A 19,086-nucleotide genomic window follows, 5' to 3' on the forward strand; every position below is an offset into this window, starting at 1 on the left:
TTATGTCAATTGCAACATAACGTCGGACTGGACAAAGTTGTCATATACCATTAAGGGAAAATATAGATTTCATGCAGATATGCTTGCTCCAATATTAATACTACTCTCACCCTTAGGTGATAAAATCTTGGAATGTTTCTTGGCGTCCATATAAGGGGTACATCCAAGGTAGTGACTGATTGCTTGGGCGCAGGCTTCGCCCAACAGATGCTCAGCATTGCAGCCTTACGTAGTGTCCTCCTGAGACTGGTCTGAGCTGGCACAAAAGCCACATTCCAGCGCCGCTGGCAAAATCAGACTCACTGAGCAAAAGCTTCCCATCTATTACCCATTTGTCTTGTTGTTAGCTGGAAGAGGAACCATCTGCGTCAAATATGGTGAGTTTACTGAAATCCTGATATTGTCTTAGGCATCATTTTTCTTATAACGCTATTTATCTACGTACTGGTGAGAATGACATTAGAGGTTTGCTCCCTTTCAAACTTAGCAAAGGTAGGAAAACTGTGAGGTGGACTTACATCTTACATCATCTCACAGTTAGAGTTAATAATGTCGGGACGTGCATTAGATAGGGCACACCTGTACACTGTCGCGTTTGCTAATAATCAAACCTTCGTCCAAGTATCAAGGCCGCGAACATGGACGTACATCTTTAACGGAAGATTTCTGTATAACGGCCAGGTTACTTTGAAACTCTCCTGGGCAAAGGGTAACAATACTGTATCATGCCAAAACCCTGTTCACCCCTTGTGTAGACAATATTTACTAATGTTTACAGGGGCACTGCATAATTTAGTTTCGTTGAGGTAGAAAACGTACACTGCATTTGAAAGAGGTCTTAAGTTGAAGGTGATTCGCAAAAGATTTCGTCAGCTGCTACTTTTGAAATTGCATTGGCTAACACAGCCTTATGTCCCACATGGGATGAAGAGGATAAGTAAGTAAGTAAGTAACTTCTTGCAAAATTAAGTAACAAAGCCTTCCCTTTCTTCAAAACGCGTACACTATTTGTCTTCGGAAACAGGCACACTGTATTTGCCTGCTTTTAATTTCTATTCCGTAAGTGATGGCCCAATCTTGGAAATTCCAATGTCACAATCGGACATGGTTCTGCACAATTTGTAGTGAATTTCTATCTCTTACAAACGAAATATTTACTCAGTAGCTCATGACAAAATATAAATTACCTCTAATGTTTTAAAGTAAGGGAACATGGTAAAATCCATGAGTGTAGCATTTGTGTTTTTCTCGTGCTGACTACTTGGCGCGCGCAAGCTGAAGACTTGGAAGAATTAAGATGGAATGCCGAGAAAGTCCGCGGCTGTGGGTTGCCATGTTAGGTTATCGTCTGTGTATTCTATTGTCTCCCTGGGGATGATGGAGAATGATCCCTACATGACGAGAACCTGGTTGCGCCAAAATATCGGACCAAACCTGTATACCATAAAGCGAACTGGTTTCACGGACCTGGTCCCGGTACCAGTACCTGCGGACCAGACCAACGGTTCACTTTCCTGACATACACAGAAAACACCATTGGGTCACATATGAACAGTATCAAGAATCTTGATTGACATTTAAATCGGCTGGATTTGTTATTACCTTCTTTTCACTTGGCAAAGATATCTAATTACTCACGTCTGACGTAGCTTTAATTCCTTAGACCCTTAACAAGTCCAAACATAGCTATCGCGAACCCCCTGGCCCACAAGACTGGTCTTCTGTTTAACCGTTGGTAACGTCAATGCCAGGCCACAAACACTGGCTGTTTGAGGACGCTTCATTATACTAGGAATTTTGCACTTCAACACTATTGTTTGCCTTCCCTTCAAACATGTTGAAGCTGGCGGTGACGAAGCTTGTTTACATCAGCAAACACGAGCTTTGGACCCACGACCCACAGGGAGTGATAGTGCCTGTTTAGCTATAGGAATCGTAGCCTTATCAGATTCGCAAGGATGGTTATATTTTTGGTATGTTTGTCATTGCGTGTATGTGTTTGTGTGTTTGTGTGTTTGTGTGTTTGTGTGTTTGTGTGTGTGTGTGTGTGTGTGTGTGTGTGTGTGTGTGTGTGTGATCATATTTGGAAAGCCTTTGATGGATCCTCATAATGCTATTTGGTAGGTAGAAAAAAATTATACTGAATTGGCAATCAATCACAGTTCTCATTCAGTTTCTAAAACTCATTGGGGCTAAGGCTTAACATGGACGTTGAGAAACTTACAGTGTAACCCATAGGTAATAAACCAATCACATAGCCCCAGCCACGTCCGTGAAAACGTAAGAAATACGAAACTAGAGTTCCACGACCCCATACCTTCGCCAAATGACTACACTTTACAACTTCTTCTTACATAGATGATGGTTCAAACTCTTCTTCTGGATAATATCAAAATTTTATTCAGACGTTAATTATTATACAGAAGAAGAGTTTGAACCATCATCTATTTATCATATCCTGGATGTCTAACCTTCACAAACTTCTTCTTACCTTTTATAACTGCTGTATTAATTCTGTTTGTCATTAATTATGCAAATAAGGTCCTCATTTGATTATGTGAGTTGATCATCTCCTTCACCAAACAACAGACGTACACAATCTATGTTAAGAAAGAAGGCTCAATCGCATATTCTGATGATTTATGCAAATGAGGACCTCATTTACACAATTAATGTTCAATGATGTTCACCTGTATATAACTTTCAAATGCTACAAGTATGAAGTTCCCATCATTTGCCACAATGACATTATAGCATTGTCTCATTAATTTTGCAATTTGGGTCTTTGCACTTAGAGTGCCCCGGGGTCACAAATTTTGCATAATATATGTATCTATAAATATCCTTCTCCTCATTTACAAATATCACGTGTTGCAATGGTCCTATAATTGAACTGAGCGTGTTTAGATGGTTTCCTTATTAATTATGCAAATTAGATTCCAATTTGCATAATCAATATGTAATTATATGAAGCATCACTTAAGCTATCTACATACCAAAAATCATGTCAATCCGTCAACCCTTTCTTGAGTTATTCCGATTCAAAGTCTTACACTAAACCTGCCCTGCAGTTCCAAAACAAGACCATGTCCAGAACCCAATCAAACCCGGAAGTTCCGCTGCAGTACCGTAACAAGCCTCTAGGGAGCCCAAAATGTAATCGTTTCCAGGTGTTATCAAGATCTACCCACATACCAAATATCAATACAATCCATCCAGGCTTTCTCTAGTTATGCCGGTGTTCTACACACACACACACACACACACACACACACACACACACACACACACACACACACACACATACAAACGCTACCCAAGATATAACCTTACGTTAATATATCTAGAAACTGAAACATGCTAATATTAGGCGGAAATGCATCAATGTTGTGATGGACAGTCAGGATCGTTGGACTGGCCCAGCACAACGCAGATGGGGATGTCTGGTGCTGAGTACAGGCGACAGTTTTCTTGTTTTCTCTCCCTGCAACTGCCAACTGCACATGACTTCAAGTCAATAGAGTCAAGAAATGTTCCCTGACTCACCCACTGCTCAGAGTGCCCCGGGGTCACATAACTTGTCAATTTGTGCCGAGGCTCGCCCCTTGCAAGTTAAGTGCTAGAATTGTTGAGCGATGGGAGATTGTGAAGCATGTGGAATTTTCGGAAGGATGTGAATTCTAAATATGCAACCGTAATTTGGCAATTAAAAAAACAGAGCGACAAGACCACCAATTGATCATCTGGAAACAAAATACCCAAACTGCACCCCTGCACCTCTTACCTCTCGGCACAACCAATAGACTCATCCCACAAAATGGGCAGTGTGAAGCACACCCATAACAAAACACCTTCTATCATTCTCTCAACATTCACATTTACAACAGCGATCTCCCCCCTCCCCAGCGATCGCTAGTGTTTTGAGAGATCTCGTAATGTTCTGGAAATTATCTACAGATTTTTCATTCGCCCTTCACTTGAATATGGAGACGTTATATGGCATGGCTGCACTATCTCCGACTCACAGCTGATAGAAGGTCTTAAATACGAATGTTCACTCATTGTATCCGGTGCTATCAGAGGGTCTTCATATTTATCTATTCTTAATGAACTTGGATAGGAAAAATTTGTAGACCGTAGACATGTTCATTCTCTTATTCTATTCTACAAAATTATCCAAGGTCTCACCCGTCCGTCCTTTTGTGTTAGACTCGACTCACTACGATCTACCCAACAAACAAAATATTCAGATACCTATAATACCCCCCTCACATTAGGCGAAAATCGATCGGAAGACTAGTCTACGAGCTCTAAATGACATTTTCGTGAGTAAGACGTCCGGTGTTCTCACGATCATCTTGCGATTTTAGGGATCGCCTGCGATTTTCAGGGGTCGTACGATGGTCGCGGTGCAGCGAAACATGTTCTTAACATAAGCGACAAGTCGCAGGAGATCTCTGAAATCGTAGAGCTCATTACCGGGTCGCAGATCGTACGTGCAAATCGTGCGCACCTCGCAAGGGTATCGGGCGACATTCGATTGATAGTCGTGCCGCGTGCGTCAATCCAGCACAGACCTAGTTATTAATCATCGAGCGCAAATCGGATGGCGAACGCCCGTCCCTTTTGTTGGGGTAGAAAAACAAAACAAATTCTAGAGTGAGTCCGAAGACACAACTTCCTTTTAGAAAAACTTGCCGAAACGGAATCATCAAGTCAAAAAGGTGAAACTTGCCTACCGGGCAGGATCACATCACGTAGGGAAAGCCGGGTTTCGAGCCCGCCTGCCACTAACAAGTCCACCAAATTAAACTTTCAACCAAAATAAAACTTCCATACACACAAACATATATTTCTGTAATAGAGAGAGTCCGAAGACTCCACTTTCCAAGCTATAGATAAGGTCCTTGGCCATGGCCCTTGGACCAAACCGAAAGGCATATAGGGTAGGCCCGAAGGCTTCCCCTAGCACAATGGCGATCAAGGCGGTTAAGCCAAGATCCCACAACAAACGTTCCACCCACCCACAGAGCAGACATCACGCTTCAGGTGAACTTCATCAGCGTGAATGCCTACCGACGCTATGCGCCAGATGGTTAACAGGTGGGGCTTCCATGGTTGGTTCTTGGTTCCATGGGAGGAAGCTTGATCGATGGTTCGATCAAACCCATCTTGTCTTGGGCGACGTTCGCCTGACTTCCGTTTGTTTACAAATATTGAATTTCTGAGAATGTGAGGGTAATTCTGGCGTTGTGGCCCTTGTGGCAGTATATAGGCTGGCTTTATGACACAATTTCTTTTCTTTCTTCATTTCTAGTATGCCAGTGCATTCCATTAATTGGTTAAAAAGATTACGACAACAAAAGAAACAACATTTATTGATATCTTGCCTTTCTGTGAGGAACGGTTTGCCTGACTTTGTCCGCGTGCAAGAGGTCATGGGAGGTTCATTATCATAGATTTATTCAGAGATGATCGCACGAGCCTCGCTTATATGTGAGGGGGACAGTTTTTAGGCGAAAAATACGCAAGACCATCTTAAGATCTTAAAATCAGCCGACCTTCCTGTGATCGCGAAGTACGTCCGAAGATCGTATATAATGTGAGGGGGGTATAACGGGGGCCGCCCTAAGATGCCCGCTTTTTTACGCACTCGAACTCACGGCGCTCAATCACTAGTTGCCAGAGAGTGGTCAAGTTTTGTTCAAAGAATTTTTAATACATTCATCTAAAAAACATACTTGGATAAGGAATGCATTCATATGGTTCATGAACCCTTCACCCTCCTAGTTACAAGTGGCAAACACTGACGACGTTTTCGTGAATATAACTTCCGATTTTGTGCTGCGCTAGACAGTGCGCCCTAACTTGTCTCGCTTTCGTAATTTTCTCTTTTAGGAAGCTGGCGACCAATTTAAATAAACATCAATACAAATTTTATTTTGATGATATATTAGCTTTCTTTTGACAGTAGACTTGTGATTGTGTGTGCTTCTCGTCTCTCGCGAGGAGGGCTAAATCCAGCACAATCTAGGTCGTGTTTCGACAGAAAACCTCACTTAAGTTACGTGATGAACTAGGTCCCAGCACGAAAAGAAAAAAGCATTTAAGAATAACGGTACAACCTACGTATACAAAATTTCATACAGTTTTTGGAAAATGTCTTTCATATCTTCCTGTAAAATGTCTGTCTCATATACGCTTTCAATCACATGTTAAAGGATAAGTAAGACTTGGACACCGCAGCGCGGTCGCGCGTCCCGTCGCCATTACGCACCCGGGCATGAACAAAACTATCAACGTTTCCCGTCAACGACTGTGGTGTTTACGTTGTTTTTCTCAGGTCGCTTTTCTACTAAACAAAATCTCAGAGACTCAACATTTTGCTGTTTTGTAAATTTTTATTTCTTATCTATATGATGAATGTGTCACTGCTTGATACAGATCGTACATTTAGTAGCACGAGTCGTCGCTACGAAGCGACCCTCTTTTCAGCGCAATCATCACTATATTGGTAAAAATCTGTTTTTCGACAAAACTATAAGTAAAAACACAATACACGTTACAACTATACTTTGCATGCAAATAACAACTGTATGCATTGGCTATGCTTATTTAACTTTTTGATTGGCAAAGTCAGTGGCAACAAACACGCTGAACCTATGCATAATAGGAAAAGCAAAAAATCCGGGCATCTTAGGGCAGGGGGCATCTTATGGCGGCCCCCGTTATGTGCTACAGATCGTTTCAAAAGATCTTTTATTCCCTACGCTACTTATCATTGGAATAAACTGACTCTGTCTGATCGCTCCTTGAGCCTTCCCCTGTTCAGAAACGAAGATTGGTCAAATCTGTGCGCCCCGTTCTTGTTTCGTACTTCGCGTTAGGTCCCCGTTACCCCTGCGTTTTACCACACGTTTTCGACTTGGAACCCATAGTTTAAATCAAAGTTTGTTAACCCGTAATCTTGTTGTTAGCCCAGCTTGTTCTTGTGGCAATCCATGTGAAAGTATGTGTCACTTTCTGCTACACTGCCCAAACTACGCTCAACAGAGCTTCCCTCTTCGGCAATTTGAGAAGACTGGTAGGTTTTGATTTGATTTGGACAACCCATTCGACGACAATTGTGCATACATGTGCAAACTTTCTTAGTAGATACCAATCGCTTTAACAACGACTTAACAATATCCTACCAGTCTTAAGGGACTTCGTGATTATCATATCCTCAGTTTATATATTTGAATTTTTATTTGTAAATTTTGTTTCAGTGCTTTATTTATTTATTTATTTATTTGAATTCTCCACATACAATAACAATGTAGGGTATAGCGTAACATGTGTCAAAGGACACCTTTTCAAAGCCGCCATACCGAAATCATAACAATGATACATCAATACACATAAATAAAAGAACAAATATTATAATCAACGTCAAGCTCAAATCAACTTAACAACATTCTCGGAGTCGACTTTGCATAAATGAAGATAGTTTTTGTTTAAACGCAGTCACATCAGACGGGCTTGTGGCTGTAGTTTCCAGCCCTCTGGTTTCAACATCAAGTTTGTTCCAAATTGATTCCAAATTGAATTGTCTCATCGTCAATAAAGTCAAAGTCAAAGTCGTGGTGCAAATGAGGAGGCAAATGAAGATGATTTTACTCTCTGAGGGACTAACATGTGTGCCCTGAAACTACGTGGCGTTCTTGTAGGGAATGCAGCTAACCTAGCCAGATCAGAATCGTACTCCTTTGCATGGGACTTAAACGAATACCACAACATCAGATATCTCCCTTTGGTAAGACAGTGGCAGCAAGCCTGGTCTAGATAGTCTAGACTTGTAGTCGAGGTGTTCAGCGGCGGGCCCGAGGATGTATTTCGTTGCCCTCCGCTGAACACCCTCTATCAGGGCTGTGAGATTACGTGATGTGGGGCTCCATACTGATGAACAGTATTCCAAAACACTTCTAACTAGAGACAAATACAATGTCTTTCAGATATCAGTGTTGGAATTGTAGCCTATGGAACGCTTGATAAAGCCAAGCATTTGATAAGCTTTGGCCACCATTCTTGTGACATGGCTATCCCATGTAAGGTTGGATTTTACTGTTAGTGTTAGTTCCACGTGGCACACGTGCAAAAGTCAACGAAGACGAGCCAACCAATGCTCATTCCAACCCCCCCCCCCCCGTCCAAAAAAAAAAAACCATGACGACCTCCCGAAAATAGCCCGCAAGATGCCTGGTTGTAGTTCGCGGGGCATACGACACTAGGGACCATACAGTTATATGCACGGGAGGAACCGACCGACCACCTGTCAGACCCCTACGGGGTACCCGGGGACATCCCCAGGGCAGCTCACGGGTACCTGTCGGACATTTAACGATAAAGGATTAAAGCATACGACTATTGGACGAAAGCCGCCGGAATGCCCGCCGGAGTTTCGAACGGGAGGCATGAAGAAAAATTTATTTGTGAGCCGATGTCTACCCGGCTTCGGAGCCCGGCCGGGGACTAGATCGGTTAGACACCGTGCGGCCCCCTGGGTATTGTGACGTATGTTCTGTTGTCCAGTACTAAACGTGGTAGTAGTATAGCTACGCTATGGCTCGGTAGTTCAGTGACATGTCACAGTTGCATGTTGGAGTTTGTGGTTGCACAAGTCAGTATGTCTAATAATATAATGATAGAACATAAAAGATCAGCTGGTAATATTTGAGATACTAATAATGATTCTTCCATGGCGTAACTACAGGCGGACACGGCACGGCAAATGTTCAACGAGGAGCAAATTGCAGGTATGTCCTTCTTTGTGTTTGTCAGTTTCTGGAACTGATTCTGCTGACCGATGGACATAACAAATAATAAGCAAACAAACAAACAAACAAGGTTTCTTGTCATATCAATAAATGAATGAATGAAGACCTTTTGCCCAACCGAGCTAAGTACAGGTCACAACAAGACAAAGCATGTACATATATATATATATATATATATATATATATATATATATATATATATATATATATATATACAACAATATATACATTGTCGGTTTGTCAAAACGCATGAGGAATATAAACTTGTCATTACCACTCATGTGTCTAAAATGAGGGAATATACTCTCTATGTAAGTTAATAGAGTATTTCTAACATTATCATACATATTGCAATCAACAATGAAGTGTATTTCATTATCTATCATGTTTAAAGTAGGGAATTGGCAGGCCTTTTGTTCTAGAGGAGTGCGGTTGTGCCTTCCAGATTCAGTTCGCAGTTTGTGGCAACTTATTCTTAGTTTAGCAATGTTAATTCTGTGTCGAATGTTTGTAAGTTTCAAATACTGCTCTTCATTGTATGTGGACTTGATTAGTCTGTACGTTCGGAGTTTGTTTTTCGCACTTTAACTATTATCATTATGAATGTTGGTTAGGAAATTCTGGAACTAAATATCCTTCAGACGCTGGTGGATTGCAGAACTTAGGTGGAATACATTTAAAACTGTTGATTGAGGGGCTTGCCAAACAAAGGGTAACCACTCTCCTCCAAAGTTTTGCGGACACCAGATGCAACATTTAGGACCTGATGAATCTGGATTTACCTGACATTAAAGAGCATGTGCCTGCAGACTCTCAGCTGGCACGTTCTGCTGAATTCTAATTTGATGTTTGATGGCGTTTAAGCCCCCTTCAAACGAGAGCAAGAATCAGCTTTCAATCCCTTGCTGTATAAGTATTTGCTGTTGGCTTTGAATGTGACAGCTGAGGATACAACAATACCTAGATAACAATGAGAAAACTAGAGTTCCACGAACACATACCTTTGCCAAATAAGCCAGGTTTGTTATGTAGAATGATGTCTGAAGACATAAATTTGTTACTCATTACATTTTATTTTATATGCCTGGAGTTGGTTCAGAACATTTTGCCATTGCTTCATAACTTTTTGCCATTGCTTATACAAATTAAATCCCTATTTACATAATAATATGAAATTGTATCAAGCATCACTTAAGTTATCAGCATACCAAAAATCATGATGATCCTTTCATCCTTCTTGACTTATTCTCTTTCAAAGTAGGAAACTAAACCGGCTCCTGCAGTTCAAGGAAAGACGTTAGCGGACCCAAACATACACCTCTTACTCTCTGCCATCTTTCTCAGTTACATATGTGACAAGTTTGAAAGTCCTGACACTGAATGCAGTGGATTTATCAACTTCCCTCATTAATTATGCAAATTAGCTGTTAATTTGCATCACTAGTATCTCATTATGGAAGTTTTTACTTAGGCTATCTATACCAAAAATCACGAAGATCCGTCAACACGTTCATAATTTGCCATTAATTATGCAAATGAGATCATCATCTGCATAATTAATAATGTATTGATATTTCTTTCTTTCTCAGCTACAAATGTGACAAGTTTGAAAGTCCTATAAAGGAATGCAGTGGATTTACAAACTTTCATCATTAATTATGCAAATTAGCTGTCGATTTGCATAATTAGAATTCCATCATGTAAGTCTTCCCTTTGGCTATCATCATACCAAAAGTCATGACGATCAGTCAATACGTTTATATTTTCTCATTAATTATGCAAATGAGGCCGTCATTTGCATAATTAATATGCATTGATATTTCTCTCTTTCTCATCTATATATGTGACAAGTTTGAAAGTCCTATTGTGAAATGCAGTGGGTTTATAAACTTTCCTCATTAATTATGCAAATTAGTTGCTGATTTGCATAATTAGTATTCCATTATGTACATTGTTACTTGGGCTATCTACATTTCAAAAATCATGACGATCCGTCAACACGTTCTCTAGTTATTCCTGTCCAAAGTTTGAAAGGAAATCGGTGACTGCAGTTCCAAACAAGCCGATAGGGGGTCCAAACTTACAGCACTTACTCTCTGCCCCAAGGGCTATCTACCACTCAAAAATCATAACCACAGCATGTCCAGAACACGAGATATCAAAAATTGAGGGTCTGCTGCAGTATCTTAGCAAGCCGCTAGGGGGCCCATTATCGAACTTGACCTTCGTTTTCCCAACCCCTACCCACCTACCAAATATTATCGGGATACATCCAAGGCTTCTTGAGTTATGCTGTTAACACACACACAGACAGACAGACAGACTCACAAGCCCAAAACATAACCTTAGCCATTCTGGCAAAGGTAACAACAATATTTCGGTAAGCGGCCTCCCTTTGTAAATACAATAACTTTTGTCTTTTTCAGGTTAACCTTCAGCTTCCAGGATTTGCAATATTGTTCTAGTCTAAGTATAGCAGGGAGGGCTGTAAACCTTGTTGGGATTCTGAGAAGATTACCAAGTCATCGGCATATAAAAGACATGGCACTTTCCTGTTGTACAGAACAGGACAATTGCAAGAAAAGCTATCAAATTCTGATACTATATCACTTATGAACAAATCAAACAATTTTAGACTCAGATTACAGACTTGTCGAACCCCTCAGTTAGTTACAAATGTTTCGGTAAGACGTCTGTTGGTTTTGATACAATTATTAATTTTGGAATATATGTCTTTTATGGTTGACAGTTTCCTCCTATTTCAAGATTATTTAATTTGAACAGGAAACCCTCTCGCCAAACAGAGTCGAAAGCTTTGCTAAAATCAACAAAGCATGCATAAAATAAAGACGTGGATTTTGACTGAGACATTTGCTTACTAAGGTAGTTAATACAAACGATTATCAGATGTTCTATAATTTTTCTGAAACCGGCCTGTTGAGGCTGTTCTGCACTGCATTGTTCACATTAACAATAAGACGAGTAATTAAAATGGAAGAGAATCACTTCCCCGGACAACTCATAATGGAGATACCGCGGTAGTTGTCTGGGACTGAGGTATCACCTGACTCGTGTATTGGTACGATATGACTAAGTGACCGTTCTTTGGGAAAGTACATTTTGTATCCGTTTTGCAAAGATGAGTTGAAAAGATAGAGTACTGTTTTTTGTAGGATTGGTTTACCACATTTCAACATTTCGTTTGTAACAATATCTTTACCACTAGATTGGTTGTTTTTCAGTTTGGAGATGGCTAAATCTAGGTCTTTGACTTTTATTAGAGAATCCATTATGGAATTCTTCGTAGGGGGAGAAGGGAGGGAATATGACTTAGGGCATTTTTCGAGTTATCAATTAAAGTTTCTGAGTCACTGATGGAAGATTTGTCTATTCTTAAAAGTTTCAACCACGCCTCGTCCGTTATTTGAGAACTTGTTGATGAAAGTATCGTTTCCTCTTTTTTAACCTTCCTCTCACTTCTGAGTTCAGTGGATTTTTCTCAAGTAAAGATGCTGAATTTTTTAACTCGCGTTTCATTTTATTGCAACTTCTGTCAAACCATTTCTTATTATTACTCTTGCAGACGTGGCCTCCAAAAAAAACGTACGGACAAATTGCACGTACGACGGGTACGACTGATACCGAGCTTAACATTCGATGGCTAGAACTAAAATGTGGTTAAAGGGTTCACGCGAAAAAATGTTCCAGAAGCGGTTGGTTGCAGATTACATAATCACTACTACCACTTGGTTGATGACACGTGAATTTACTTGGCAAATCTCCGGCTATCCTGCCGTTAAGTATTTTAAGATCTCCTTGAATGAATGGTTTTATTCGATCAACATGATCAGACAAAAAGTATATAGCAGCCACAGGCTGAATTGCATACTTTTACACTTAAAATCTTTGGTTTATGCAATTTACAACTCTACATTTAAAACGGACTAATGACAAGATTCTTATAATCAACAATAAATGATATTTCAAAACAGATAGCACAATGCGTGGTCACAAGTTCATTCAGGAGGTTGATAATGTACGGAATAGGACTGTTCTTGTATCGGTTTGTCTTAATTGTGGCTAGAAGATGTTTGTTTCTAGTGTTCCTGTTGCTGATGTCGCCGCGTGTACTCCTTGAATACTAGTGCGGCCACAAATCTGCTAAACTTGTTGAAGAGTGGGGGGGGGGGTGCTGGCGTTATGTTATTTGCACCGGAAAATTAGAGGTAGCATAACAGCAAATGACAAAATAATTGGATTGTATACGTATTCACTGTTATAGATGTGCTATACTTGACATGTAAAATGTCCTGACATGTTCCTTTCACAGCTCATGAAAAATGCATAGTTGTATAATTTGATTACCAGAGTTCAAGATGGCGTTTGACATGTTTGACGCTGACGGAGGCGGTGACATCAGTACCAGGGAGCTGGGCACCATCATGAAGAAGCTGGGACTGAATGTGTCACGTGACCAGCTGCAGGATATGATAGACGAGGTCGATGTAGACGGTAAGGAGTTAGAGAAACTACTCAAGCTACATTTTGAGTAACGTTCTGCTAGATGGAAGAAATGCCATGTGATTTGTAAAGGTGGATTGCTGTCCTGGCTCCAATTCTTTTTTTCCAGGACATCTGATTCACAAAACCCTTGTCGAAACAAAAACATTTGTCAGAAAATTTTCATTATTCTCATATACTCCAGCTTGGCTATGAAATATCTATGCGTTGCTAAAAAATGTTCTACTTCATCCGTGAATGCCCCTTTAACCTTCAAGCTGCTAAGGTAGCCATTTGGCACCATTGAAGAATGATCCTTATTGTGGCTATGTTTTTAATGTTTGTTTAACTCATTGATGGTCGTTTTAACTCTTAAGCAAGTGGCACGATCGACTTCGAGGAGTTCCTGGAGATGATGGCTAAGATCATGAAAGAGGAGAAGTCTGAACTTCCTGACGATGAGATTCGGGCTGTTTTCCAAGTCTTCGATACCAACAAAGACGGTTTCATTTCGGGAAGAGAATTTAAGGTAGTGGCATAATAAACACTTGTTTTAATAAGAGATATAAGGAATGTAAACGCTAGATTTAGTGGTAGCATAACTTGAGTTGTTCCGTTTCTCCCACTAACTCTACAAGTATTAATGATATTTACCTCAAGTCATTCATATACAGAATAACTACTGCGCTTAGCCCAGGTAGGCAAGAACTTGCAAGTAAAGACCATCATTTGTGAGAATTTGAGTTGAGTTGGATTGTTCCAGGATTACCTGGACGACATGGGCGAGGATTTGACAGAGGAGGAAATGGAGGAGATTCTGGATGAGTGTGACACGAACAGGGACGGCAGGCTGGATCTGGACGGTTAGTTCTGCTGTGTGCACGTGCTGTTGTGGTGTTCGTTCTGCTGTGTGCACGTGCTGTTGTGGTGTTCGTTCTGCTGTGTGCACGTGCTGTTGTGTTCGTTCTGCTGTGTGCACGTGCTGTTGTGTTCGTTCTGCTGTGTGCACGTGCTGTTGTGTTCGTTCTGCTGTGTGCACGTGCTGTTGTGTTCGTTCTGCTGTGTGCACGTGCTGTTGTGGTGTTCGTTCTGCTGTGTGCACGTGCTGTTGTGGTGTTCGTTCTGCTGTGTGCACGTGCTGTTGTGTTCGTTCTGCTGTGTGCACGTGCTGTTGTGTTCGTTCTGCTGTGTGCACGTGCTGTTGTGGTGTTCGTTCTGTTGTGTGCACGTGCTGTTGTGTTCGTTCTGCTGTGTGCACGTGCAGTTGTGGTGTTCGTTCTGCTGTGTGCACGTGCTGTTGTGGTGTTCGTTCTGCTGTGTGCACGTGCTGTTGTGGTGTTCGTTCAGCTGTGTGCACGTGCTGTTGTGGTGTTCGTTCTGCTGTGTGCACGTGCTGTTGTGGTGTTCGTTCTGCTGTGTGCACGTGCTGTTGTGGTGTTCGCTCCTTCAAGCTGCAGTGCAACGGCTACTGTTTGCTGGCCAAATGTCATACAGAAATAAAAGCAATATATAGTACGCAAGGAAATCGTTACTCAGGCAACTAGAGTTCGGCGACCTCATACCTCCATGAACATTTAGAGCTTTCGTAAATTTCATGCAATTGACTAACACATTAACATAATTTATGCATGGTATTGTTCATCATTGACTAACGTACACATGTCACAATTATAAAATTCCCATTATTAATCATAAAGCAGTTTTGCAATTTTTACATAAATTATGCAAATAAGTTACTCATTACCATATTTGGTATCTGCATATATTCTACCTATCATAATTAATATGTGTTACATTTATTGAAGTCCAGTTATTAAAAGCAATGGAATTATACAATTTCCTCATTAATTATGCAAATTAAGTCCTCATTTGCATAACATGTATATCATTATAAACATCTTTGCCTAAGGTACCCGCATGCCTAATATTTTGCCAATCCATCAATCCATTCTGCAGTTATCCTCTTTAGAATGTCTTGACAAAAACGCCCCTGCAGTTCCGAAATTAAATGTTAGGGGGCTGAAACCTGCCCCACTTTGTCATGACACTGCAAGCTATCTACCAGCCAAATGTCAAGACCATATCACATCCAGGACAAGAGATACATTGAAAAAACTGCCATGATATAATATCGTCATTAATTATGCAAATGTACTCCTATTTTGCATAATAAGTATTTAATCTTGTACAACATTGTCTAAGGTACCTACATACCAAAAATCATGAAAATCTGTTGTTCCCTTCTTGAGTTATCCTCGTCAGAAGTTTTTGACAAAAATGCCCCTGCTATCCCCAAACTAGACGCTAGGGGGCCCAAAGTTACGTCATTTTTTTCCTGAGCACAAGAGCTATCTAATACTTAAAAATCTTGACCATAGCATGTTCAGAACACCGAGATAGCAAAACCGGAAGTTGCGCTGCAGTACCAAGGTCACACACCAGGGGGCCCAAAATTGACCTTGACCTTCGTCTTCCCAACCCCTACCTACATACCAAATGTCATCGTAGTCCATCAAGAGGTTCTCAAGTTATGATGACCACAAATATGCGGACACACAGACACACACACACACACACACACAGACACACTCAAAACTATACCTCCATTTTTTCATGGAGGTAACTAGATTTGGAAACGTTCAGATGTTTCAGACGTCTAGATCTGTCGTACCTCAGTGACAGTCACTAGACTTTGATAAAACTCTTAGTACTGATACAACACAGTTTGACAAAATAGAATTGAAATGCATAAGTACACAGGAACAAATTCTACATTACACACAGGTGTTGGATCGCACCCCAGCACCCCACCTGATCCTGTCTAGTGAATATCTTAAAGTTTATTCACTATTACAGCCAACGTACATATGCACACGACGGCCATCGTCGCAAGACGACCGCTTTTAGACGGTCCCGAATTTTTTGCTCATAAACACTTCCGTGTGCCAAAGGTGACCACTTGCGTATCGCGACCTGTGACCCTAGTAGAGGCCGGCCGCATGGCAACGAAATATTACTGAAGAGCACTACGTTGATTTCAAGGTTGTAGCGACATTGATTTTTAATAACTCGCGAGAAATCACGGTGAAATCGGCTTGTGCGCTGGCGACCAAAATATTGCCTTAGACGGTTTTTAGACCACCGCGTCATTTTCAAGGGTGTAGCGACATTGATTTTTGATGATTTTTTGTACACTTCCCCCCTTATTTGAAAAAGCTACGTTGACCTTGAATGTTGACAGAGAAATAGCAACATTAGATAGGAAAGTATGTTAGATTAAGAAAATTGAACCAACGTTACATAACTAATAAGCTTGATAGTTATTTTGAAACTTTGCTCAGCCATACCCACAGCATACCTTGAGTAACGGTTACCTAATGTGTGTCCATGGATGCCTAATCTTCATCAACGTATGAATATTCAGTGATGCTCAATAAGGCCGAATTACGAATTGTCATGAGACAAAAGCGCCATCTGGTGGGAATGGCTATGATATGTTATATCTGTTCCATATGTCCGCATTCTAATCTAGACTGATAGATCGTACTGATAGATACACACCATGTACACCCATCACTATATCCTGTGTCTACACCATCATAGCCTGACAAAATCGCGCCCCTAGAAGTAGAAAAAAATATTCAGATACCAGCTCCCTCACTTGGTTGGAACCACTGATGAATGAATTTAGAAGCCTTGCTAAAACCATATGTTGCTCCAGCCCAGTGCCTTTGTACAGATAATATGTGTACTTACATGTGTTTTTGACATTCACCTGTTTGTTTCCCCCTTACCCAGAATTCCGAGAGATGCTGGTGACATTTAACATCCGGTGGTGAATGCTGGGAGACGTAGAGTCCCATGGGGCGAGAAGTCATAATAGTCTTTCTACTCAGTAACATCTGAACAGTTCTGTAAACATCTGAACAGTTCTGTAAACATCTGAACAGTTCTGTAAACATCTAAACAGTTCTGTAAACATCTAAACAGTTCTGTAAACATCTAAACAGTTCTGTAAACATCTAAACAATTCTGTAAACATCTAAACAGTTCTGTAAACATCTAAACAGTTCTGTAAACATCTGAAACGACCGTATGTCATTCAAACGACTCAGATAAAGATGTTGACCGAGTGTGGACAAACTTGTAAGCCATACGCTTCTTGCTAGTGAACATTTAGTGTTAAGATTTTCATCAGTCACATAATGACAATGCAAACAATACACGTCAAACCTGGTGGAAGACGAAACACATTTTATGTCAAACTGTTCGTTCGTTCTACGATCACGAAAGAAAAGAGCTGTTTGAAGAGACCACCAAATTCCACCCAGATTTCATCACATTTACTGACTTAAAAGTAAACAGTTCTCCTTCTAACATCACAAAACCCACACATAATAGAAAAGGTGGAATGTTTTGTCTTCCACTGGCTCTGAAAAAGTAGTCGAACCCAATAACACAGAATCTAAAGTTAGCTTTTAAACTAGAGTAAACATCTTTGATATTGTTTTTAACATTGTTTGAATCTCTCATTTTACCTGCAATTATCCCACGGGCATGGATTTGCAATAAACTTTATCATTATTTCAGACATGCACGACAATCTAGCTTGATCATACTATATTCACAGATGCTTTTTCATATTTCACAACTCTATTCTACGATGATGACCAAATGTTGATAGTTTTATACTAGAATCTAGTTAGATAATGAGAGCTCGATGGAGGATAGCCTGAAATAAAGTTGAATGGCTGAAGACCACAGTCATGTAGATGCAAGGCGTGCAAACTTGGGTGGATTTCTCGTACTTTGTTAGCCTGGGTACTATTCCTATTTCTATCGGGGCTCCTTGCACTAGCTGACCTAGTACCCCGGTAGGCATAGGTTGGTACACAGGCACTCGAGCCCCGGTAGAAATAGGATGGGACCCAGGCTAGGTCGATCTTCCATGCATGTGTTACTAAGAGGCCTATATCACCATATATGTTAATGTATCTGATATCTCTTTAGGCTGTATAACATTGACAATGTCAACAATGAGTGTAGAATTGCACCATATCATAAATATTGACACTACTCTAGTTTTACTCTTCATTGTGTAATTTTTTTTTATCGGAGCTCATAACGAACAATTGAATAAGAACCATGTTCATAACCTCCCTGTTAGTATGTTTTAGAAAGACTAGCCGTTAAGATGAAACAGCTGATGTCGGCAAAATAAAGACAACAGGACAAGTTCAATGCCGCCCCCTTACGGACTGCTTACGGCACTGCAATGTAAGATGAGGTTAACGTGTCCTGGTTGTGCAGGCTTTAGAACTGCGGGAGCAATTTGTTTGGAGACTTCAGATGGGGATAGATAAAAACGCCGTGAATGGACTCTAGGGTATTGGCGTGAATGTACATTTTTATCTTAGTTAAAGATTAACATAATCTTATGAAGATGCAGAACATCCATAATTCCTTTGTGTTAAACAAATGGAAGAATATTGATAGATGCCGATAGTTTTCAAATTCCAAGGTTCTGGCATATTTCAAGCAATTCAAACATCAACATTTGCTAGACGTTAATGTTCCCGACATATAGTAAACGTCCTCTTTCACTCTAACTGATCCGACGTCATTAGGCGCCCCTCCCTCCAGAGTCCAGAGTGGGGCTAGTGTGATACACGTCAAAGGCACTACACCATCCGGCATTTCTAACCAGGAAAGGAGCATTGCGAACTTGAACACCAACGCCTGTCTGACAGGGCAACATTGTTTACATTCA

The 19,086-nt window shown here is 40.7% G+C and overlaps 1 protein-coding gene across 1 annotated transcript; it reads left to right on the forward strand.

The window, feature by feature from the left end:
• Window positions 1–104: 104 nt before the first annotated feature.
• Window positions 105–18,557, forward strand: LOC118430743 (troponin C-like). The gene is made up of 6 exons (XM_035841755.1): window positions 105–377; window positions 8,753–8,795; window positions 13,185–13,328; window positions 13,694–13,845; window positions 14,080–14,179; window positions 17,115–18,557. The coding sequence occupies exons 1-6, from the start codon at window positions 375–377 to the stop codon at window positions 17,153–17,155; spliced, it is 483 nt and encodes a 160-aa protein (XP_035697648.1). The 5' UTR covers window positions 105–374; the 3' UTR covers window positions 17,156–18,557.
• The last annotated feature ends 529 nt before the right edge of the window (window positions 18,558–19,086 follow it).

The sequence above is a fragment of the Branchiostoma floridae genome, chromosome 14, assembly GCF_000003815.2.
Source record: "Branchiostoma floridae strain S238N-H82 chromosome 14, Bfl_VNyyK, whole genome shotgun sequence".
Taxonomy (NCBI): Eukaryota; Metazoa; Chordata; class Leptocardii; order Amphioxiformes; family Branchiostomatidae; genus Branchiostoma; species Branchiostoma floridae.